At 29.7% G+C, this 24847-nt stretch overlaps 1 protein-coding gene and 1 long non-coding RNA gene across 4 annotated transcripts in view; one reads left to right on the top strand and one right to left on the bottom strand.

Moving 5' to 3' along the window:
• Positions 1-7592: 7592 nt before the first annotated feature.
• LOC135132665 (extracellular serine/threonine protein CG31145) overlaps positions 7593-24847 on the bottom strand; it is a 431251-nt gene continuing 413996 nt past the window's right edge. For all 3 annotated transcript variants that reach the window (XM_064060827.1, XM_064060826.1, XM_064060828.1), the window contains one exon: positions 7593-8180. In XM_064060827.1, the coding sequence (XP_063916897.1) occupies positions 7988-8180 (193 nt within the window). In that variant the 3' untranslated portion in view covers positions 7593-7987. The remainder of the gene's footprint in view (positions 8181-24847) is intronic.
• LOC135132672 (uncharacterized) lies at positions 8151-8588 on the top strand. The gene is made up of 2 exons (XR_010281075.1): positions 8151-8199; positions 8456-8588. It is a non-coding gene; the product is annotated as an uncharacterized LOC135132672 (long non-coding RNA).

Genomic DNA, 24847 nt, shown 5'->3' with positions numbered 1-24847 from the left:
GTTTTCGTAAAGTTGAGTTCAAAAATGGACTCGATTGCCTTAGCTTAGGCTCAGACAAAATTAACCCAAACCGCAACCACGCGACGTTCACCAGCTTCGCATGAGGCGGAATTTTTGTTAAAACCCATAATAATCTAAGTAAAAGCCTTTCCAACTTTTCGATCCGCAATTACTCAAAGCAAAGGGGCAGCTTTCCATCGGATGCATTGCACCAGCTTGCTTTAATCTCAAAGAAAAATGCAGAACATTTAGAGTTAGTTTATTATCTCGTACAAAGAATCCCAGCGACTTTATGCGATATCCAATTTTAACGATGTCGGTAATTCTTGCGATGCATCGATCAGACGAGCTGTCTTAAATATCGCGTCTTTATTGTTGTTTTTGCACAGATGTGCATTCTTGCTTATAGAAATTATGTAAATGTGATGTTTCCTGTTCATCCTGATCGTTCTATCTGTCCATTGTCCTGCAAACTATTAAATGCAGTTCACGTAGACGGCTTTCGGTTGCCATTGTCGTTAAGCTCTTTGGAATACATTGCTTTAACAATATCAGAATAGGTTGGCTCGTAAAACTTAATAGCTTAAAGTGGTTAAATATGTACGGCGAGTCGATGGTTATTCTTAATAAGCAAATTTTGTTAGGCGATGTAGGGGTTAGGGTTTTTGGCATTTAGCTAAGCGGGACAAGTCCACTTATTACAGAATTCGATTTATTTTTTGACTGATTTAGTTCCCTTGAGATTTTTTTATAGTGGCAGCTTTTGTAAGACATTAAATATTTTTAAAATATTGCCAATGCAAATTCAATTATCGACTTCGATTTAGTTTTTTCTAATCTTGATTATTATTCGGATGATAAAGCCTTCTCTTCAGTCTTCATTAGTTGATGAAGATCTACATCATCCTTCTCTGTACAATAACTTCAACTTTAAAAAGTTGGTCGAAAGTTATTTCGAGAAACTTCCCTCGCTTCTGAAGCACATACAGTCCAGCAAATACCGTTTTTCTGAAAAATTATAAAATTTGATAATTAAAATTTTAAAATGAAAAAAAAACAGTTGGGAACCTCGAGAAGGTTCCACATTAAACAAAAAGACATTTGGGGCTTCCGAGAAGGTTTTACATTTTTAAAAAAGACAGTTGGGACCTCCGAAAAGGTTTCACATTAAAAAAAAACTATTTGGAACCCCCGAGAAGGTTTTACATTAAAAAAAAAAAACATTTGGAACCCCCGAGAAGGTTTTAAATAAAAAAAAAAAACATTTGGAACCCCGAGAAGGTTTAAAATTTTTAAAAAACATAGTTGAGGCCTCTGAGAAGGTTTTACGTTTTTAAAAAACACAGTTGAGGCCTCTGAGAAGGTTTTACATTTTTAAAAATGACAGATGGGAGCCCCGAGAAGGTTTTACATTAAAAAAAAAACATTCGGGGTCCCCGAGAAGGTTTTACAATAAAAAAAAGAAACATTTGGGAACCTCGAGAAGGTTCTCCATTTTTTAAAAAGACAGTTGGGATCCCCGAGAAGGTCTCACATTCTAAAAGAAAACCTTTGGCGCCCCCGAGAAGGTTTTACATGAAAAAAGAGAATTGGGAACCCCGAGAAGGTTCTACATAAAAAAAAAACATTTGGGACCCCCGATAAGGTTTTACATTAAAAAAAACATTTGGAACCCCGAGAAGGTTTGACATTTTTAAAAAAGACACATGGGAGCCCTGAGGCTTTACATTAAAAAAAAAAAAACATTTGGGGTATCCGAGAATGCTTTATAATAAAAAAAGAGAAATATTTGGGACCCTCGAAAAGGTTCTACATTTTTAAAAAAGACAGTTGGAATCCCCGAGAAGGTTTCACATTCTAAAAGAAAACATTTGGCGCCCCCGAGAAGGTTTTATATTAAAAAAAAACATTTGGAACCCGAGAAGGTTTCACATTTTACAAAAAACATTTAGCGCCCCCGAGAAGGTTTTAAATTTTTAAAAAACATAGTTGAGGCCCCTGAAAAGGTTTTACATTTTTAAAAATGACAGATGGGAGCCCCGAGAAGGTTTAACATTTTTAAAAAAGACACATGGGAGCCCTGCGAAGGTTTTACATTAAAAAAAACATTTGGGGCCCCCGAGAAGGTTTTACAATAAAAAAAAGAAACATTTGGGACCCTCGAGAAAGTTCTACAATTTTAAAAAAGACAGTTGAGGCACCTGAGAAGGTTTTACATTTTTAAAAATGACAGATGGGAGCCCTGAGAAGGTTTAACATTTTTAAAAAAGACACATGGGAGCCCTGAGAAGGTTTTACATAAAAAAAAAAAACAAAACCTTTTGGGCCCTCGAGAAGGCTTTACATTAAAAAAAAAAAACATTTGGAACCCCCGAGAAGGTTTCACATTCTAAAAAAAAAAACATTTGGCGCCCCAAGGAAGTTTTACATTTTTAAAAAGACAGATGGGTGCGCCGTGGAGGTTTTACATTTTTAAAAAAGACAGTTGGGTTCCCCGACACGGTTTCACATTCTATAAAAAAACATTTGCCCCTTCCGAGAACGTTTTACATTAAAAAAAAAAATTTAGGAGCCTTGAGAAGGTTTCACATTCGAAAAAAAAAAATTTGATGCCCCCGAGAAGGCTTTACATTTTTAAAAAGACAGATGGGAGCCCCGAGAAGGGTTCATATTCTAAAAGAAAACATTTGGCGCCCCCGAGAAGGTTTTATATAAAAAAAAAACATTTGGGACTCCCGAGAAGGTTTCGCATTCTATAAAATTAATCCACTTCAAATAATGTTCAATAAATCATTGTCTTTATCTGTATTTCCAGATTTTTGGAAAAAGTCCTTTGTCTTGCCAATATTTAAAAGTGGCTCTAGAAATATTATTAGTAATTATCGCGGTGTCTCTAAATTACCATTTATTCCTAAGATCTTTGATGCAATTGTTGCAGATATTTTATTTGCTAGTGTGAAAGAAACTATTATTACTGAGCAACATGGTTTTTTCAGTGGGAGATCAACTACCACCAATTTATTTCTTTTTACGGAATTTGTTACTAATATGAATGAACTGGGATCGGAAGTGGATTGTATTTTTACTGATATTAGCAAAGCATTCGATTCAGTCAACATTAAACATTTACTGAATAAATTAAAACATTTTGGGATATTTGATCCTTTGCTTGGCTGGATAGAATGCTACTTAACAAATCGTAAGTCGCACGTTGAATTTAATGGCATATTATCTAAATCAATTGATGCTTGTTCTGGTGTTCCGCAAGGTTCCCACTTGGGACCTATTCTGTTCTTATTATATGTCAACGATGTAAAATATGTATTTCAAAACAGTCTTTTTCTATTATACGCTGATGACTTGAAATTGTTTCGAGCTATCAATTCTCCCTTTGATTGTATTTTACTTCAAAATGACCTAGATAAGTTTAAAATGTGGTGTTCAGATAATAGTCTTAAGCTTAACGTACACAAATGTAAATCTATGAGATTCTCTAAAAAAATTGTTAAAGTACCTGAATTCAACTATAATATTTCGGATGTAGTTGTAGAACAAGTAGCATATTTTTGTGACTTGGGTGTAATGTTAGATCCAAAATTAGCCTTTACTCTACATGTTGATAAAATTGTCAATAAAATTAATAAAACCTTGGGATTTGTTCTAAGACAATGTCAGGAGTTTACTAGCCTTCGTGTCTTTTACATTTTATATAATTCATATGTTCGCTCATTATTAGAGTACTGCTGTATAATTTGGTCACCTTACTATCAGCTCTATATATCTAGACTTGAAAAAATTCAAAGAAAGTTCATTAAATTTTTATGTTTTAAACTAAATGTTATATTTGATAGGAATAATTACGAACTCATAGTTAAATATTTCGGGCTTAGTTTATTAATAAGTCGTCGCCATTACTTTGATTTGTGCTTTGTTTTTAATGTGTTAAATAACCGTGTAAATTGTTCCGACATTCTTAATCTGTTTTCTTTACATGTACCTAATCGCGCCACAAGAGGTTCTCATTTGCTCCAAGTCCCTTTCCATCGCACACTATATGCTCAAAAATCTCCGTTATGCCGCATGGCTAAACTGGCGATGGAGTATAATGATCTGAACTTTTGTGGTGTGTCAATTAATGTTTTTAAGAGGGAGCTGAAGAATGCTTTAAATATGTAAAGTGTAACTATTGTTATGATTTGTAATGGTATATTCCGTAAATAAACTATTATTATTATTATTATTATTATTAAAAAAATATTTGGGACCCCCGAGAAGGTTTTACATTTTTGAAAAAGACAATTGAGACCCTGAGAAGGTTTCACATTCTATAAAAAAAACATCTGGGATCCCCGAGAAGGTTTTAGATTAAAAAAAACATTTGGAACTCCGAGAAGGTTCCACATTCTAAAAGAAAATATTCGGCGCCCTGGAGAACGATTTACATTCTAAAAAAAACATTTGGACCCCCCAAAAAGGTTTTACATTTTTAAATAAGACAATTGGGACCCCCGAGACGGTTTTACATTCTATAAAAAATATTTCGCGCCTCCGAGAAGGTTTCACATTATAAAAAAAAAGAGAAAATTGACACCCCCGAGAAGGTTCTACATTTTTAAGGAGCTGGGACCCCCGAAAAAGTTTTACATTAAAAAAAAGGGTCGAAAGTTATTTGGGCAGGACTTCCCTCGCCCCCGAATTACAATGCCACAAATGCCACAAATCCCCCTTCTTTGAAAAATTAAAAAAATTGATTTTACGAATTTGTATTCGGGATCCACTAAGAAGGTTTTACATGAAAAAAGACAAGTGGGACCCCCGAGAAGGTTTCACATTCAATAAAATATATTTGGGGCCTCCGAGAAGGTTTTACATTAAAAAAAACATTTGGGACACCTGAGAAGGTTTTGCATTTTTAAAAATGACAGATGGGAGCCCCGAGAATGTTTCACATTCTAAAAGAAAACATTTGACGCCCCGAGAAAGTTTTACATGAAAAAAGAGAATTGGGAGCCCTGAGAAGGTTTGACATTCTAAAAGAAAACATTTGGCGCCCCTGAGAAGGTTTTACATTAAAAAAAATATATTTGGGGCCCCCGAGAAAGTTTTACATTTTTAAAGAAGACAGTTGGGAGCCCCGAGAAAGTTTCACATTCTAAAAGAAAACATTTGGCGCCCCCGAGAAGGTTTTACGTGAAAAAAGAGAATTGGGACCCCCGAGAAGGTTTCACATTCTATAAAAAAACATCTGGTGTCCCCGAGAAGGTTTTACATTAAAAAAAAATTTGGAACTCCGAGAAGGTTCCACATTCTAAAAGAAAATATTCGGCGCCCTGGAGAACGATTTACATTCTAAAAAAAACATTTGGAGCCCCCCAAAAAGGTTTTACATTTTTAAATAAGACAGTTGGGACCCCCGTGACGGTTTTACATTCTATAAAAAAACATTTGGGGCCTCCGAGAAGGTTTCACATTATAAAAAAAACAAAATTGACACCTCCGAGAAGGTTCTACATTTTTAAGAAGCTGGGACCCCCGAAAAGGTTTTAAGGGGGACTTTCTTTGAAAAATAAAAAAAATTGATTTTGCGAATTTATATTCGTGACCCATTAAAATAAATATATAAGGTTTTTATAAATGATTCTAAGGGCGCAGTTGGCCATGGATTTCAATAATCCGGCTTCGCTGAAATTATGCCCGTGATTATGCATCATTATGACAGTTCTCACTTGTGACGTGTCATTTAAAGTCGTCGTTTGTATTGTTTTAATGTTTTTCAACGGCGAATTACAGATTACTGTAATTATCTCGTTGATCCAAGCTCAAAACAACAAAACAGTCATTTTCAGAACTCTTGGTGGTTGCGTAAACGAAGAGTGTGTGTGTATTCTGTAACCGCTTGTAAACAAGAATACCTGGCCAAATACCGTGATTTAATAATTTAAGAAACATCGTTAAAGGCTCACATTAGAGATGTAATCAACAGATTTGTTCGAACTGGCAGTATCAACAAAGAGAAATCTCGTGGAAACTTCATCTGAGGAAATTGTTGGTGATTTGAAATGACTTGAGCAGAATTGAACAATTGAACAAGATTGGCGAAAGGATGTTACAGAACATTTTTGAAATTAAAAAGAGAATGAACATGTTCGACAGAATGATGAACATTTTCAACATTTACTTAATTTAATAAATTTGTTTCTTTTTATCGCAATGAATTAGTTTTATTAAAATATATGAAGCGATTAGGCAACCAGTTATACACATGTGTGTGGTCCATGGGCACTTAGTACGGATTTCCGTACAGTTAAGTCTGAGAGGCGGCACGTTTACATGACCTACTGCGACTCTATAATCATTTATAGAAATCCTGTTGATAAGTAATACCCGTAACCGCCTAAGAAGATAAATGACATCAAATGAATTCGTTTTGATACCCTATAATTTTTTGTTTTTGTTTCTCTACCACATATCACTTATTTTTTAATGACACACTGTATATTTTTTAGAGATCTTGTGGAGCTTGTTTTTTTGAATTCATTAATGTATCATACTTTAATCACCCATACTCCACTACTGTCCACTATCTAGTACTCCAACACATTATGTTACGAAAACACACTTGTTTATATTTGGTCGGCAACTCTGGAGTGACTTGGTCGTCCCCCTATGATAGGAACTGGATTAACAATTGCTCCAAAAATATGAATGCGTTGATAAAGGGCGATACTACACTTGTGGTGAGCTTCCCATTTAAAAATATTTCGGTCAACATTATTTCAGCAAGGACACGTGTATCAATTTCGCCACATTCAGTGCAATATTAAAAATAACACTGAGGTGTACCCTTTTAGAGATTTGAACAATAAAACAAATACAAGATTATGCTATTTTATAAAATTTATTATAAAGATTTTTGAGATGTCATGACATTGATAGGAAGATTGGGCAAATTTTGGGTAGCGTTTTACCACCTACACGATATTCCTCACATACCTATACAATACAATCGGTCCGGTAGTTTTGGAGATTATCTGTCTAATAAAAATCTGAACAGACCTAATCTTTAATACTTATCCGACTTAGAACAATGCATTTCTGTTGATTCCAAGAGTTCTGGAGCTTTATTCAAAGCAAAAAAGGAACATGTAAAATTCCAGGTCTTATGATCAAGACTGGAGTACGGAGCAGTTATTTGCTACCCCATCTACACAATCCATCGCAAGGAGATAGAGGCTGTACAAAGACAATTTTAAAATTCTGAGCTTTCTTACAAGACGGTGTTTACCCCCCACATTGTGTAGAGGATTCAGCTTGTTTGAAGAGATTTAATTTTACATCACTGTATGCTTGGCGAAATATGCTCTTGATGAGTAAATATTATTAATATTAAGTGCATATTTATGCACATTTTTGTAAAATTTTCAAATTATTTTAAAATACAATTCATTGAAATGACGTTAACAAATAATTGGTATTGGCATTTAACCATCAACATGATATTTCTAATATACATACAAAATTTGACTACAAAAATTGCAAAAATCTAAAAATTGAGTTCGGTCACTCTAGTTTAAAGTTCAGTAAAACAAGTCTCAGTTCTTATGTAACTTTATTCATCACATTGCAAATACAGTCAGCTTTGGTATAATTTCAGTATTTTGCGGGCGCCCTCGCGCCCAAACCCTTAACAACATACACTACGAATAAATCATACAATATTCGATACCCTTATCAAAATATTTATACAATTTACAATAATCTTATGTACATCGTAAAATAACCTAAACTCAACTATATTTGGTGTAAAATTGACTAACATCTTTTTGGTAACGAAAAAACAGTAACTTAAAACGTACGTCAGAACAATAAAATATTTACACATAATTCTCGCTCCTCACGGGCATGAGACTTGTCACAGCTTTACAAGGATTTATACATATTTTTTACATTATTTTACATGTAGATACAGGTATGGATGTCAGGTCTACTACGTGTCTTCATCTCCCGTTTCCGAGCCGAGGTCCTCCCCCTTTTGCAGGCAGTCCCTAATTCCCCGAAGGATGATCTCGACGCGCCGGTCAAGCGCCTCTAAGTGGGGCTCCCACAGCACGGGCGCCACGGGATCCTTGGCCAAGCTCTGGCTCAAGGCTTCGCCCAGTTTCGTGGGGCCGTTGTGGAACCTGCAACGAGGACATTATGGTAAATTGTTTAGGTAATTGAGTATGCGGGAAGGGCGACCGGGATCAGGGCCGGAGCTAAACGGGTTTGGAAAAACACGAGTGGGGTCTTTCGGACGAGTGGCACTTGATGAATTCAAGTTTTTGTTGGGGGCTTACACGTAGAAGTGGACAGTATAATATTTAATTTCAGGTGTAATACAATGTTCATGAAATTTGTACAAGATTATGTAATTATTTTGCTTCGACGCAGAATTTCATTTATCTTTCCATTGCAGGTATTGGCTGCTCGTTAAATAAAAAAAATTCGTCTTTGACCGAAATCGACTGCAATATTTTTACTTTTATGTATATATATAGATTTCGATAAGATGTTATAAATCCTAACAATAATAAATATTTTTTTTACTAGTTTGAAATTTTATTTAAAAAATGACGTCTGTCAAATACTTCAAGATTTCAGGGTTACCGTTAATTTTTGTTACATTTTTACAGGCTAAAATCTAAATTTGCTTTTAATTATTGTTAAAGGAGCAACTTGGTTTTAGTCTGTCTTAAAAATTTTGATTTTTTGAAAAGAGGGAAAAAATGCGACAAAAACTGTAGTATAAAAAATGAGACAACAAATGAAAAAAGGGGATAAAGAAATATTGCCAAAATAAGATTCCAAAAAATTTCGAAAAAATCAAATAGAAAGTACATATAAGGCACCAGAAAATTTTGTAAAAATGTATTAATGTCTTTACAATTTTTTTCTATATTTTTTGAACTTTTTTGTTTTTTTTTTCATCGACATTCCATATTGTATTGCATTTTGCACTTTTTTGTGGCTAAATGCAAAAATGCAATATATAATGTCAATTAAAAAAACGCCAAAAAAAGGCTATAAAAAAATGAGAAAAAAAGATATAATAGTGACGAAAAAAATGCAGCAAAAAGAGGAATAAAATAGAGACAAAAAAATGCGATAGAAAATGAAGGAAAAAAAATCCGGGGTGCCAAAAAATTAAGCAAAACATATCTATAAGGTGACAAAAAAATGAGGAAAAATAAATGAAGCAAAAAATAAAGGCAACAAGGAAATCGACAAATAAAGAACAAACAAAGTGTGCCAAAAGATGCAAATAAAAAAAAGTGAGAAAAAAGCAACAAAAAGAAGGAAATAAAGCACTGTTGGTCAAAAAAAGTTCCAAAAATTGTCGAAAAAAAAAAGAATCAAAAATTTAAGGCGCTAGTAAATAAATATAAGGTAACAAAAATCGACAAAAAAACGCAATATGGAATGTCAATGATCAAAAAGACAACAAAAAATGAGAAAAAAAAAGGCAACCAAAAATGAGAAAAAATAAGCAATATGAACGTGATAAAAAAATCCAGCGAAAAGAGGGACAAAAAAATGAAGCAAAAAATCGACAAAAAAAGAAGAGAAGGAAAAGATGGCAAAAAAAAGCCAACGGAAACGACAAAAAAAGTGCAACAAAAAAAATGAAAAAAAAAGGGAGAAAAACGAGACAAAAAACCTAAAGAAAGCGACAAGAAATAAAGCAACAAAAAGATCATCAAAACTGCAATAAAAAAAGAAGATTAAAATGCACCAAAGCGACAATTAAAAAGTAACAAACATGTGAGAGAAAAAAACCGACAAATAAATTAAAAAAACGGTGCCCAGCCGACAAAAAATTGCAACAAAAAGACGACAAATTATGCAACAAAAAAAAGTGAGAAAATAAGTGACAAAAAAAGAACAGAAAAATGTGCCAAAAATCTATGAAAAAAGGAAATAAAAAGCAACAAAAAGGAGAGAGATAACAAATAAGGTTCCCAAAAATTTTGAAAAAAAGAAGAAAAACATATAAGACAACAAAATAAAATCGACAAAAAAATGAAAAAAAAGCAACAAAACAAATAAAGCAAAAAAGGTAACCAAAAAAGGCGGCAAATATGACAAAAAAAGTGTAACAAGAAAAAGGAATAAAAAAAATGGGAAAGTGGAACAAGAAAAGGTAAAAAACAATAGAGTAAGAAAAAATACAGCAAGAATAAATATAGCAAAAAATAAAAAAAAAAAATCAAAAAAGGGCTACAAAAAATAATGAAGGAATGAGAAAAAAAGATATAATAGTGGCGAAAAAAACGCAGCAAAAAGAGGAATAAAATAGACACAAAAAAAGGCGATAGAAAATGAAGGAAAAAGAAACGTGACAAAAAAAAAACGGCGGCGAAAAAAAATACAAAAAAAAAACCGTAAAAAAAATGAAAAGGCCACAAATAATAAGGCAACAAAAAGGGCGTTACAAAAATGCATAAAAAAGGTAACAAAAGGTAACAAAAGGTAAAAAAAGGGACAAAATAAATGACGAAAAATAAATGAAGCAAAAAATATAAAGCAAGAAAAAAAATCGACAAATAAAGAACAAACAAAGGGTGCCAAAAGATGCAATAAAAAAAAGTGATAAAAAAGCAACAAAAAGAAGGAAATAAAGAACTGTTGCCTAAAAAAAGTTCCAAAAATTGTCGAAAAAAAGAAACAATAAATATAAGGTGCTAGTTAGCATAAATATAAGGTAACAAAAATCGACAAAAAACGCAATATGGAATGTCAATGAAAAAAAGACAACAAAAAATGAGAAAAAAAAGCAACAAAAAAATGAGAAAAAAAAAGAAGCGATATGAACGTGATATGAAAATCCAGCGAAAAGAGGGATAAAAAAATGACAAAAAAGGGCGACAGAAAATGAAGCAAAAAATCGACAAAAAAAGATGAGAAGGAAAAGACGGTAAAAAAAGCCGACGAAAACGACAAAAAAGTGCAACAAATAAAATGAACAAAAAAGGGGAGAAAAGGGAGACAAAAAAAGGTAACAAAAAACCTAAAGAAGGCGACAAAAAAATAAAGCAGCGAAAATAGCAATAAAAAGACCATCAGAACTGCAATAAAAAAAAGAAGATTAAAATGCACCAAAGCGACAATTAAAAAGTAGTGAGAGAAAAAAACGACAAATAAATTTAAAAAATTGCAACAAAAAAGGAACAGAAAAAGGTGCCAAAAATATATGTAAGAAAAGGCAATCAAAAAACATTTTGGAAAAAAGAAGAAACAAAAAAATGCAGCAAAAAGAGGGACAAAAAAGTGATAAAGATTGAAGCAAAAAACAAAAGAGATAAAAGATCAAGCAAAAAATATAAGGCAACAAAATAAAATCGACAAAAAAAATGAGAAAAAAAAAGCAACAAAACATATAAAGCAAAAAAGGTAACCAAAAAATTGGTCGAAAGTTGTTTCTACAGAACTTCCCTCGCTCCTCAAGTACAGTGAAACATATCCAGCATTCTCGAGTGTTTATTTATCTTAATACATTGAAAGAATGTCACGTAGAAATTAGTTTGATTTGAATTAATCCACAGTAGAACAAAATGATCTGAATATTATAATTCTTATTTTTTTATTATTATTATAAAATCGACAAATAAAGAAAAAAAGGTGTTAAAAATGCAAGTAAAAAGGGGCCATTAAAATAAAAATAAAGATAACTGGATAAAGAAAGAACTGTTGGCAAAAAACGGTTCAAAAATTTTCAAAAAAAAAAATATAACGCACTAGAAAATTTAATATTTTTTTTACTAAGGCGATAAGAATCGATTAAAAATGCAAAATGTTATCGACGAAAAACGTCATAAAAGGTCACAAAAAATGAGAAAAAAAGGCGGCATGAAAGTAATGCAAAAAAAAATCAGGAAAAAGAGAGGCAAAAAAGTGATAAAAAAGGACGATAAAGAATAAAGCAGCAAAAACAGCAACCAAGAATAAGAAGAAAAAAAATGCAACAAAACGATTATTAAAAAGTAAAAAAAAATGTGAGCGAAAAAGGCAAATTAGAAAAAAAGTGACAAAAAACCTAAAAAACAAGAGTATAAAAAGCAGCAAATAAAGGCGACGAAAAATATGAGAAAAATAAGGCAAGTAACAAACAAATGTCAGAAAAACAGGCGAAAAAAAATTGCAACAAAACAAAACAAACAAAACAAACGAAGTGTCGAAAAAAAGCAACAAAAAATTAAGCAAAAAATATAAGATGACAAAAAATAAAACAACAAAAAAGGGACAAAATAAGTGGCAAAAAAACGAAACAAAAAATGAGGCAAACAAAAAAATTGGCAAAAAAAGAACCAAAAAATGGCACCAAAAATGTAACAAAAAAAGGTTTCAAAAAATTTGGAAAAAAAAACAATAAATACAAGGCGCTAGCAAAATTTGTAAAATATGAGGCGATAAAAAAATCGAGAAAAAAATGCAGACAATGAAAAACGGCAAGAAAAAAGGAGAAAATAAGGCGACAAAAGTGACGAAAAAAGCAGGATAACGAGGCACAAAAAAAGTGACAGAAAATGAAGCAAAAAGAAAAAAAAACGAAATAGACAAAAAATTAAGCAACAAATATAAGGTAACAAAAGAAAATCCATACAAAAAGATCAGAGAGAAGCAAAAGTAACCAAAACATGAGGAAAAAAGGCAACAAAAGATGACAAAATAGGGATAAAAAAAGGCAGAAGACGTGACAAAAATAAGAAAAACTAAGCAGAAATATATAGTGATAAAAAATAAATCATAAAAATCACAACAAAAAGTTTATAAAAATTGCAGTCAAGAAAGAGGAGATAAAAAATGTAAAATTAAACTAAAAACTAAAAAGTAACAAACATATGAGAGAAAAAGCAACAAAAAAGTGTATAAAGAAATAAATAAATGAAATAACAAAATATAAGGCAACAAAATCGACTAAAAAAACGGCAACAAAAAACGATAAAGAATGTAAAAAAAGTAAAAAAATGGTGCCACAAAGCGACAACAAAAGGACAATAAAAAAAGTAACAAAAATGTGACAAAAAAAATCGACAAAAAGAGACAACAATAACGAAAAGGTTAAAAAAAAAATAATAAAAAAGGTGGTAAAAAGCGACAAGACAAAAACGAGGGCACAAAAAAGATCTCAATAAAAAAGAAGATAACAGAAGGCGTCACAAAAAAAAAGTGGAAAAAAACGAAAAAAATGAGGCAAAAAATATAAGACAGAAAAAATCTTCAAAAAATGGGATTAAAAATAGTGACGAGAAAAATACGACAAAAATACTATAAAATAAATGCTACAAAAAATGAGGCAACAAAATCTCAAAAAAAGGTGCTAAAAATGCTACAAACATTTTATAATGCAAAAAAGAAGGCAATAAAAAAGCAACAAACTGTGAGAAAAAAGAGCAATAAAAAAACAACTAAAAAGAAAAAACACAAAAAAGAAGGCTAAGAAAAAATGCAAAAAAGCATTACAAAGAGCAATAACAAATATGATAAAAAAACCGACAAAAAACAGAAAAAACGCAAAAAAGCATACAAACGCACAAAAAAGTACCAAAAAGTACATATGAATAAAATAATTAAAAATAGCAACGTTTGTTACAAGTACCCAAAACACCATTTTTGTGGACGAGGCGTAGCCGGGTCCGGAATAACAGATGAGTCCGCAAAAATTTTTTTAGGTACAAAATACCAAAGATATCGTAAAAAACGCACATTATTAAATTTCTTGCAAAAAAAAAAAGAAACCCAACCTTTGCAAAGACAAAACTGACCAAAGTTTAGGAACTTTCAAGGTCAGGTCATGGTACAGATCATTAAATTATCCGCAAGTTTGTCATAATTAAGTATCAAAACTAATTTTTATCTCGCTCCATTTGTACAAAACGTATCAAACCTTACATCCAAAGATGTTGTGGCTTGGATAGATCGCTGGCAAGGTCTCGATAAAAACGGAGACCCAATCACGACTCATTTCGATTTTTTGTTTACACCGTTGCCACGGAAACGGCCATTAGTCGCTCTGTTTGGCTGGAAGAAATTTGAAATAGTGACCGCTAGCAGTAAACTACGGGAGTTCATTTTCATTCCGCGCGAGTGAAATTGTTTGCTTTTGAATAAAAATAATGAATTCAGTTGAATATTTAATAAAAAACGGTCCTCGGTCTTACGAAGATAAAATTTTAGTGAAAAATTTAATGAGAGCCATCCCGATTTATTGTGAAAATATAAAAAATTGTTTTGTGTATCTCCTCAGTTAAAACCAAAGGTATGTGGACAAATACTTTTTTACGTTTATTGAAATGTATTTTTGTGTTTATAATAATAGCTTCATTGTTGTGTATTTATTACACAATCCACCATTATTATTGTTCCTCGATATTTACTAAAATACTGAGACAGCCTGTACATCTCAATTATCATTTCGGATGCGGAGATGTGTTAAATTCGAATCGAGAGGGAGCGCTTTTTATACGGCTTGTTGTTGTTACACAATTAAATAACAATTATGCGGAATTAATGTGGATTTCTTGAAATTAAATTTCCGCAGTCTGCGCGCTATTCAGATTCGGGCAAATAATAAACAGTGGGAGATGATGGTTTAATTTAAACGTTTTGAAAACAGATTGCGCGAACGATGGGAATAATTTTAACTTGCTTATTGTATTTTATATGAATTATCAGAGCGCCGCGGGGCGTGGATTTGCCGTGTTGTTTCTGGAAATTAACAAAATAAGGATTAAAGCCGGGCTTGTGGCGAACGAAAAAACTCAAGTCGAACACTGGCGTTCTGGGTTTATTGATTACTCGGGGCTCGATTTCGTGTCTTTTTGCGAGATTTCGAGGCGTGAGCCGGGACTAGATTAAACCTGAGGATTTTAAAAATAGAATGTGTTTTCGAAATTAGGTAGGCGGGTTTTGTGCGGTTTTTTTCGGTGATTATCTTCATTAATAAAATGATTACATTGTAACTTCATTAAACATGAATAATCGCATTAAGCCTACGCCGATGTAGCCACAAAGCAATAACTTAAAGTTGTAATTCTGTTTGCAAACTGGGTTTTCAAGTTTTAATTATTAATTACAGTTAATTACGGTAATCAAAGGAAGCCATTTAATTTTCTATTATCGTTTCCATTTCCCTAATCTATACATTTCAGTTTTTCGCTTCAATCGCAGCGAATATCAGACACACCGCTCACTCAGCAAAAACACAAATTTTAATCTGAAAAAAACTGTTCGAAGGTTACTTCGGCAGAACTTTCCTCGACCCAATAAATCTCGCTTCTTTGAAAATTTATATTGAATTTATTGAATTTGCCCGAAGGTTTCATCAAGTCATATAAAAATACAAAAATAAATTTTCAAGTATTAATGTTGAAAAGTGAACCTTCCGAATTCATGATGATGAGTAGAATGAGACATGAAAGTATATAAAACTTGTTTCCGAATTTTGTTTTCTGACCTCTATAAAGTAAAAACCAGTGACAAATAGAAATGACACTCTTGGGGCTTTTTTTTTCATTTTTTTTTGTTTCTTCAATTTTTCGATTTGCAATGTTACTAATTTTCAAACTTTTCGATTTTATAATTTTCTGTTTTTTCAACTTTAATTTTTTCACTTTTACAATATGCGATTTTTCAACTTTTATTTTTTCAATTTTTCGGTTCTTTAATCTTTCGTTTATACAAATTTTCGATTTGCAATTTTTCGCATTTTATAATTTTTTGTGTTTTCAATTTTTCATTTTTCTGTTCCTTCATTTTTACGATATGCGTCTCTTCAGTTTTCAAAATTTTTCAGTTTTCCGATTTTCCAATTGTTGGATGTTTTTGATTCTGCAATTTTCTTTATTTTTACAAAGAATTTCGAATTTCAATTTTTTCAGTTTTTCGTCTCCCCAATATTTCTACTTGTAATTTGCAATTTTTTTTTGTTTCTTCTTTGACAGGAGTTTTCAATTTTTCGATTAGCAGTTTTTTATGTCGGTTTTGTATTTTCTTTATTTTTACAATTTTTCAATGTTCCGATTTTATATTTTTTGTTTTTCCATTTTTTTTTATTTTTCGGTTTTCCGATTTTCCAACTCTGGATGTGTCAATTTTTAGATTTTGCAATTTTTCGTTCCGGTCTTTCAATTTCAATACGAAATTTCTAAATTTTTGGATTCTTTAATTTCTCGATTTGCAATTTTTCGTGTTGATTTTTATTTGCTTTGTTTTTACAAATATTCGAGTTTTCAATGTTCCGATTTTAAAATGTTTTCAGTTTTTCATTTCTCCAATTTTTCGATTTGCAATTTTTCAATTTTTTGTTTCTTTAATTTTACTATAAATGCATCTCTTCGAGTTTTCATTTTTAATTTTTCAGTTTTCTGATTTTCCATCTTTCGGGTTTTTAAATTTTTAGATTTCGTAATTTTTCGATTTTTCAATGTTCCGATTTTACATTTAAATTTTTCGATTTGTAATTTTTAAAATTTTCATTTTTTTGGTTCTCCGATTTTCCAACTTCGGAAGTTTCAATTTTTAGATTTTGCAATTTTTCGTTCCCGTTTTTTGTTTTCTCTACTTTTTCAATTTTTCGGTTTTTAAATTTCCTGCTTTTCTAATTTTTCTTTTTTCAATGCGAAATTTTTCAGTTTTTGGATTCTTCAATTTTTCGATTTTTTAAGTTTTCGTTTCATCAATTTTCTATTTTTCATTTTAAATATGTAATCATTTTTAAAATATTTCATATTTGCAGCTTTAAGATTTTATAATTTTCCCATTTTTCAATTATTGGATTCTAAAATTTATTTATTTATTTGACTTTTCATTTTTTCGGTTTTTTATTTTTTTTTACTTATCCAATTTTTCAATTTTTCTTTTCTTCATCTTTTGAATTCGAAAATTTTCAACTTTCAATTTTTTTTTATCAATGTTCCGATTTAGTTTTTTTTTTTCAATTTTAATTTTTTAATTCTTCGTTTCTTCAATTTTTCGAATTGCAAACTTTCAATTTTTCATTTTTTGGTTTCTTTAATTTTTGGAATTTGCTATTTTTCAATATACAATTTCTTAAGAATTTTTCAATTCTTCAAAATTTTGCTTTAGCAATTTTTCGTCTCCGTTTTAATTTTCTTTATTTTTACAATTTTCGAGTTTACATTTTAAAATTATTCATTTTTCGGTTTTTCAGTTTTTTGTTTCTTCAATTTTCCGTTTAGAAATTTTTCGTGCCAGTTTTGTATTTGCTTTATTTTTACAATTTTTCGATTTTTCAATGTTCCGATTTTATAATTTTTTGAAAATTGGGAAATGAGAAATTTAAAATGGAGAAACGAAAAATCTCAAAATTGAAAAATCGAAAAATAAAATTGTTGAAAAATCGGAAAGATCTAAAAATTAAAAATCGACAAATTCAATTGAGAACCGAAACATTGCAAAACTGAAAATCAAAAATTTTGACAGATTGAAAATTAGAACAATTGAGCAACGAAAAATTGAACAGTAGAACAATTAAATTTCCAGAAATTTAAAATTTAAGTAACCGAAAATTAAATGATCTAAAAATTGAAAAATTCTAAAGTCACAAATTGTAAAATGGAAAAGTCGAAACATTGAAAAATGAAAAAATTAAAAACGAGAAATTCAAAATTGATAAATTGAAAAAACCCAAAATTAAATTTTAAAAACGGAAAATTTGGAAGAAGGAAATTAAAATTTGTAAAAATTGAAAAAACCGAAAATTACTTCATCTAAAATTTGTAAAAACGCAAAATTGTAAAATACAAATCGAAAAATGGAAGACATTTTGTTGAAAAATCGCAAAAATGGAGAACTGGAGAAGTAAAAAATGGAGAAATTGAAAAACCCAAAAATTTAAAAATCGAAAAATTAGAAAATTAAAAATTCAAAATAGAGAAACAAAAAACGCAAAACTAAAAAATCAACAAGATGAAAAAACGAAAAATTAAAACGTTTAAAAATGAAAAATTGTACAATTGGAGCAACGAATAACCGAAAAATCGAAAAATTGAATATCGAGAAATCGAAATCGAAAAATTGAAGACTGAAAATTAAATTTAAAAATTTTAAACTAATAACTAAAAATATCACAAAATTAAGTATCGTTTCAAATTTAATTTTTTTTCAGTTTTTAGATACTGAAATGCTTCGTTACGGTAATTTATTTTCTTTATTTTTAGAATTTTTTGATAATTCAATATTCCAATTTTATAATTTTTTGTTTTCTCATTTTCAATTTCTTCAATTTTCCGAATTGTATTTTTTCAAATTTTTATTTTAAAATTTTTCACTTTGTTATTTTCAAACTTACGGATGTTTCAATTTTTAGATTTTGCAACTTTTCAGCGTGAAATTTCAATTTATAAGTTTCCAATTTTCCTATTTTTCAATTTTTCATTTTACCAAATTTTCGATTTGAAATTTTTCTAGTTTTCATTTTTATTTATCTATCTCAATTTTTTGATTTTTTAATGTTACGGTTTTTCGAGTCTACAATTTTGAAGTTTCTATAATTTTTCGATTTTACAATTTTGAAGATTTTATAATTTTTCGATTTCACAATTTTCCGCTTTTCCAATTTTTCGATTTGAATCGTTTTTTTATTCCTTCTAATTTTTCGATTCATTGATTTATTTCGATTTTTGGTTTTTCAGTGTTTCCATCTTCTTTTTTTAACTTTTGATTGTCCACTTTTTCGATTTTGATATTTTTATTTCCTTATAGGTTTTTCAATTTCTTCTTATCTTTAAATTTTTTGACTTTTAATTTTCGGGTTTTTCAACTTCGAATCAAAAAAATGGAAAAACTGAAAAACTAAAATTGAAAAATAAAAAATGAAAAAACGATAAAGTATAAAATGAAAGCTTAGAAAAAACTGAAAAATAGAAATAAAAAATTTGGAAAATTGAAGAAATGAAAAATTCAAAAATCGAAAATTTAAAAGTTGAGAAACTTGAAAATCGAAAGAGTGCAAAATTGAAAAATCGAGATATTGAAGATTATTATATATCGGGAAATCGGATAATTGAGAAATCCAAAAATTGCAAAATTGAAAATTTTCAGTTTTTCATTTTTTCTGTTTATTCAATTTTACGATATACATTCTTCCAGATTTCATTTTAAAATTTTTCAGTTTTCTTTGGACGTTGTAATTTAGATTTTGCAATTTTTCGTTCCGGTTTTTTATTTTTTTATTTTTTATTTTTTCGGTTTTTCAATGTGAAATTTTTCAATTTTCGGATTTTTCAATTTTACGATGCAACTTTTCTAGTTTTCATTTTAAATACATAATATGTAATTTTTTTTTAATATTTCACATTTTCAATTTTACGATTTTGGAATTTTTACATTTGTCGATTCTTCAATTTTTGTTCCAATGTTCATTGTTTCAGTTTTTTGTTTCTCCAATTTTTCAATTTTTCGTTTTTTTTTGTTTTTTCAATTTTACGATACCGATGCATTTCTTCGAGTTTTCATTTTTAATTTTCAGTTTTTTATTTTCCAATTTTTATTTTCTTTATTTTAACAAATATTCGATTTTTCACTGTTCTGATTTTTAAATTTTTTCGATTTTTCTATTTTCGATATTTCGTTGTTTGTATATATATTTCGATTTTTGGATTTTCCGATTTTTCGAAATGTCGTGTTTTGAATTTTTGTTTTTTTTATATTTCAATTCTTTGATTTCTCGAGTTCCCGATTTTTCAATGTTTTTACTCTTCGCTTTTTAAATTTCTTGATTTTTCAATTTTTTGACTTTCCGATTTTTAGACTGCGTTTTTTAATTTTCAATTTTTTGAATATTTGATTCACAGCATTTTCGATTTTTCGATATTTCCAATTTCAGATTTTTTGTTTTTCAATTTTCGATTTTCGAATGTGTTTCATTCATGGAATTTAAGGATATTTGGAATTTTTCGATTTGTACATTTCTTGATATTGGAATTTTCCATTTTTACTTTTCACGTTTTTAATTTCTCAATTTTTCAATGTTTCATATCGTCAATTTTCAATTTTTCCAATGTCCATTGCTTCAGTTTTTTGTTTCTCCAATTTTTCAATTTTTCGTTTTTTTTTGTTTTTTCAATTTTACGAGACCTATGCATCTCTTCGAGTTTTCATTTTTAATTTTCAGTTTTTTGATTTTCCAATTTTCACATGTTTCAGTTTTTATTTTCCAATTTTTTTCTTTATTCTAACAAATATTCGATATTTCACTGTTCCGATTTTAAAATTTTTTGTTCCAATTTCACTTTTTTCAGTCTTTCGTTTCTCTAATTTTTCATTTCTAATTTTTCACTTTCCGATTTTCCAACTTTCAGATGTTTAAATTTTTATATTTTGCAATTTTTCTATTAGCAGATCTTCATGTCGGTTTTGTGTTGTCTTTATTTTAACAATTTTTTAAGTTTTAATTTTTTTGTTTCTTCAATTTTTCGACATGCATCTCTTCGAGTTTTCATCATTTTAAAATCTTTCAGTTTTTCGATTTTCCAACTTTTGTATTTCCAATTTTTCGATTTGCAATTTTTTGCGCGATTTTTTATTTTCCTTATTTTTAGCAACATTCGATTTTTCAATGTCCCGATTTTAAAATTTTTTGTTTTTCCAATTTCAATTTTTTCGATTTTTCGTTTCTCCAATTTTTCATTCTTTTTTTTTGAATTTTCATTTTCAAATTTTTTAGTTTTTAATATTTTAATTTTAGATTTTCCAATTTTTCGATTACCAATTTTTGACAGCGGTTTTGTATTTTCTTTATTTTTACAATTTTTCGTTTTTTGTTTTCAATTTTTCGATTTTCCACTTTTTCGATTTTGGTTTTTTCGGTTTTTCAATTTTTTCCGTTTTTTTTAATTTTTCGATTTTTATTTTTTCTGTTTTTCCAACGTTTCTACCAAAAAAAAAACGTAAAATCGCGAACTTATAAAATTGAAAAATCAAAAATGAAACCTCAAAAAAGTATAGAATGGAAATATTAATAAACCTAAAAATTGGAAATCAAGAACTTGAAAAACTGAAGAAACGAAAAATTGGATAATTGAGAAATCCAATAATTGAAAAATTTTCATCAAAAATTGAAAATTTGAAGAACTGAATATACGAAAAATTATAAAAAGGATAAAATGAAAATTAAAAAAGTCGGCAAAATGAAAAATAAAACTCAAGACCCTGAAAAATTGAAAAAATTATGTTGCAAAAACGAAAGATTGAAAAATCGAAAATATGAAAAATTTTTAATAAAAAATAAATAAGTCGGAGGTAAATAAAGACAGATTTTTCAAAAAATAATATTTTTTTACCATTTTTTCATTCTTTGCAAGATTTCAGAGTTTTCGGCAGTTGTTATACATTTTTTATTTTTTTTTTCCAATAATCTGGATGAGTTTTCAGCACGGAATCATACACCACAAATCCAATATCTTATTTTATAAAAATAAAAACAAATTTACTATTGTAAATTTTGGAGATGACGTCATCAAATTATTGGTGGGGAAATTAATCCAATAGTATCGAAAAAACGGGAGACCTATTTCTTCGTATTCTAGCGGTCATCAAAAGTCGAGAGAACAAGCTCACGCTCGGAAATAATAAATAACAAAAACATCAATAAACAATAATCCCTCTCCACCCCCAGCTCCACCCTCGCCTCCCAAAATAAAAATTATCAAACCACACATGCATCCATTCGCAGATCCCATTTGTTGCCCCTAATTCCTTTCATGTCGCAGGACTGAAATCCTTAAAAGCGAAATTACATTTTGTATGCATCTCTAATGGTACTTACTCGATAGGGAATCTCCACGTGTTTATTTACAGTCATTTGTGTTCCATGTCCGCATTATGCCAGTAGTCATAATGGAACAAAACTTACAAAAAACCACCCCGTTACTAAACAAGCGCCATTTCCGCTGGCGACGTTCATAAAAAATAAATCGGCTATCATTATGTGGACGGCGTTGACAGTTCAACGACGGTAACGAGTCGATAATGATGAAATATTAAAGCACCCCTTTCGTCGGGCTGCTTCCGGGGTGGCTGGAAGAATTGTGGATGCGCCGAGATAGTGGGACTCGACTCGGTTGATTTTATTTGGGTGAAGGTTGCGCGAAAATGATGATTAGTGATTGGGTTGTTGATCGTGCAGGAACTGTTGAGTAAAATTTTGCTTGTCTACGAAATGATAAATAAGGTTGATTTATTTTAGATTACGACAGGCTATGAGTCAGGATAATGATTTATTTGGTGTTTTATTTTGTTGTGTTCTTTATCACATTTTTGTCATGTCGTTTATGCCATTTCCATGTCTTTCTTTCTCCTTTTTCAAAATTTTTGGTTTTTATTTATTCATAGAAATGTTTAAAATTTGTTGGGTCAAGTCTGTCATAATTGTCTATCTGCTTAAGATTACTACCTTACTTTTTGATTGTCTCTGTGTTTTAAACTTTTTGTCTTCTTTTTGTGTCTTTTTTGAATTTTGACACATTTTCGTGCTTTTTGTTTTTTTTTATTTCTTTGTTGCACCATTTTATTCCTCTCTTTTTCTCCTTTCATCCTCTTTTTTTCTACTGATACATTTTTATGCCGACTTTTCTACCTTTTTTGAGCTTTTTTTGTTTTTAGTTCTGCTTCATGTTTTTTTATCCTTTTTTACCATTTTTGTACCCTTTCTTGGCGGCTTTTTAATGTATTTCTAGCTTTCTGCGGTGTTTTGGCCTTTTAGTGCTATTCAACACGTTTTTATGCCTTAGTGCTTTTTTTGGTGTTCTTTTGGTTGCCTTTTTGTTTGCCGCCTTTTTTACTGAGATTTTTTTGGCGTCTAATTTTTCGATTTTCGATTTGTTCAGTTTTTTGATTATTCGACTTTTCGATTTTTCGATATTTTAAACTTGCGAATTTCCAAATTTCCAAATTTCCAAATTTTATATTTTCGAAAGTTCGGATTTTTGTTTTTTCGATTTTTTTTACTGTCCATATTTCGTTGTTTGTATATTTTGTTTAGACTTCGTTTTTTTTAATTTTCAATTCAACTTCTCCCTTAATTAGAATTTTTCGACTTTTCGATTTTTCCATATTTTAAATTTGCCAAATTCCAAATTTCCATTTTCGAAATTTCGCAATTTCGTTTTTTCTATATTAAGAGTTCTCATTTTTTTTAAATCAATTTCTCAACTTTTCATTCAACTTTTGGATTTTTCTACTTTCGATATTTCGTTGTTTGTACATTTCGATTTTTGGATTTTCCGATTTTTGGAAATCTCGAGTTTTGAATTTTTGATCTTTTACATTTCGATTTTTTGATTTACCCAGTTCTCGATTTTCGATTTCTAGAAATTCCTATTTTTGCATTTTCGGTTTTTCATTTTATTTCTTCGCTTTTTAAATTTCTCGATTCTCGAATTTTCGATTTTTTGACTTTCCGATTTTTAGACTGCGTTTTTTTAATTTTAATTTTTTGAATATTTGATTCCCGAAATTTTCGATTTTTCTATATTTCAATTTTCGATTTTGCGATAGGTATTTAGAATTTCTCGAAATTGGAATTTTCAATTTTTTTACTTTTCCCTTAATTTCAATTTCTCGATTTTTCGATTTTTTGATATTCGAATTCCCAATTTCGTTTTGTATATTTCGATTTTTGGATTTTTCGATATTTTTTTATTTCTCCAGTTCCCGATTTTTCGAAATACCCACTTTCGATTATTTGAATTTACCATATTCCGATTTTAGCTTTCTCAGTCTCTCGATTTTACGACTTTTAGACTACGTTTTTCTAATTTTCAATTTTTTGAATATTTGATTCACGGAATTTTCGATTTTTCGATATTTCAAATTTCCGATTTTTGGTTTTTCAATTTTCGATATTTGGAATTTTCGATTTGTTCATTTCTCAAAATTTGAATTTTCGCCTTTTTACTTTTCATTTAATTTCATATCTCGATTTTGCAAATTTTCGAGTTTTCATTTCTTCAATTTTCCATTTTTCCAGTATTTGAATCGTTGAATTTTAGTTTTTCGATATTCAAATTCTCAATTTTTAGACTTTTGTGTTTTAAATATTTCTTTGTTTGGTTCGAACTTTCGACTTTTTTATTTTCAGATTTTTTGATTTCTCGAGTTCTCTATTTTTCGAAATTCCGAGTTTCGATTTTCAGAATTTCCTATTTTTGGATTTTTGGTTTTTCAAGTTTTTTACTGCTTGCCGTTTAAATTTCTCGAATTTTCGATTTTTTGACTTTCCGTTTTTTTAATTTTAATTTTTTGAATACTTGATTCACGAACTTTTCTATTTTCGGGTGCGGATTTTCAATTATCTAATTTTTCGTTCCCGACTTTCGATTTTTCGAAATTTGGAATTTTAATTAAATTTTTTTTTAATTTTCCCTTAATTTCAATTGGTTGATTTTTCAATTTTTCGATATTTTAAATTTGCGAATTTCCAAATTTTATATTTTCGAAATTACGGATTTTCGTTTTTTCGATATTCGAATTCCCATTTTTTTAAAATTCAATTTCTCGTCTCCGTTTTTTCTACTTTCGACATTTCGTTGTTTGTATATTCAATTTTTTTTTATTTCTCGAGTTCTCCATTTTTCGATTTTTTGACTTTCCAAAAGATTTTTCTATTTCTTCGATTTTTCGAAATTCCGATTTTCGATTTTTAAAATTTCCCATTTTCCAATTCTCGGTTTCTCATTTTCAATTTTTTTACTTTTCGATATTTCAGTTTCTTCATTTTTCGATTTTGGAATATTTGATTCCCCGAATTTTCGATTTTTTACCTGTTCATTTCTCGAAATTGGAATTT

This window comes from Zophobas morio, unplaced genomic scaffold (assembly GCF_036711695.1).
Source record: "Zophobas morio isolate AGI-343-1 ecotype UQ-CSIRO unplaced genomic scaffold, CSIRO_AGI_Zmor_V1 ptg000021l, whole genome shotgun sequence".
Lineage (NCBI taxonomy): Eukaryota > Metazoa > Arthropoda > Insecta > Coleoptera > Tenebrionidae > Zophobas > Zophobas morio.
This window is presented reverse-complemented; position numbering and strand designations above follow the sequence as displayed.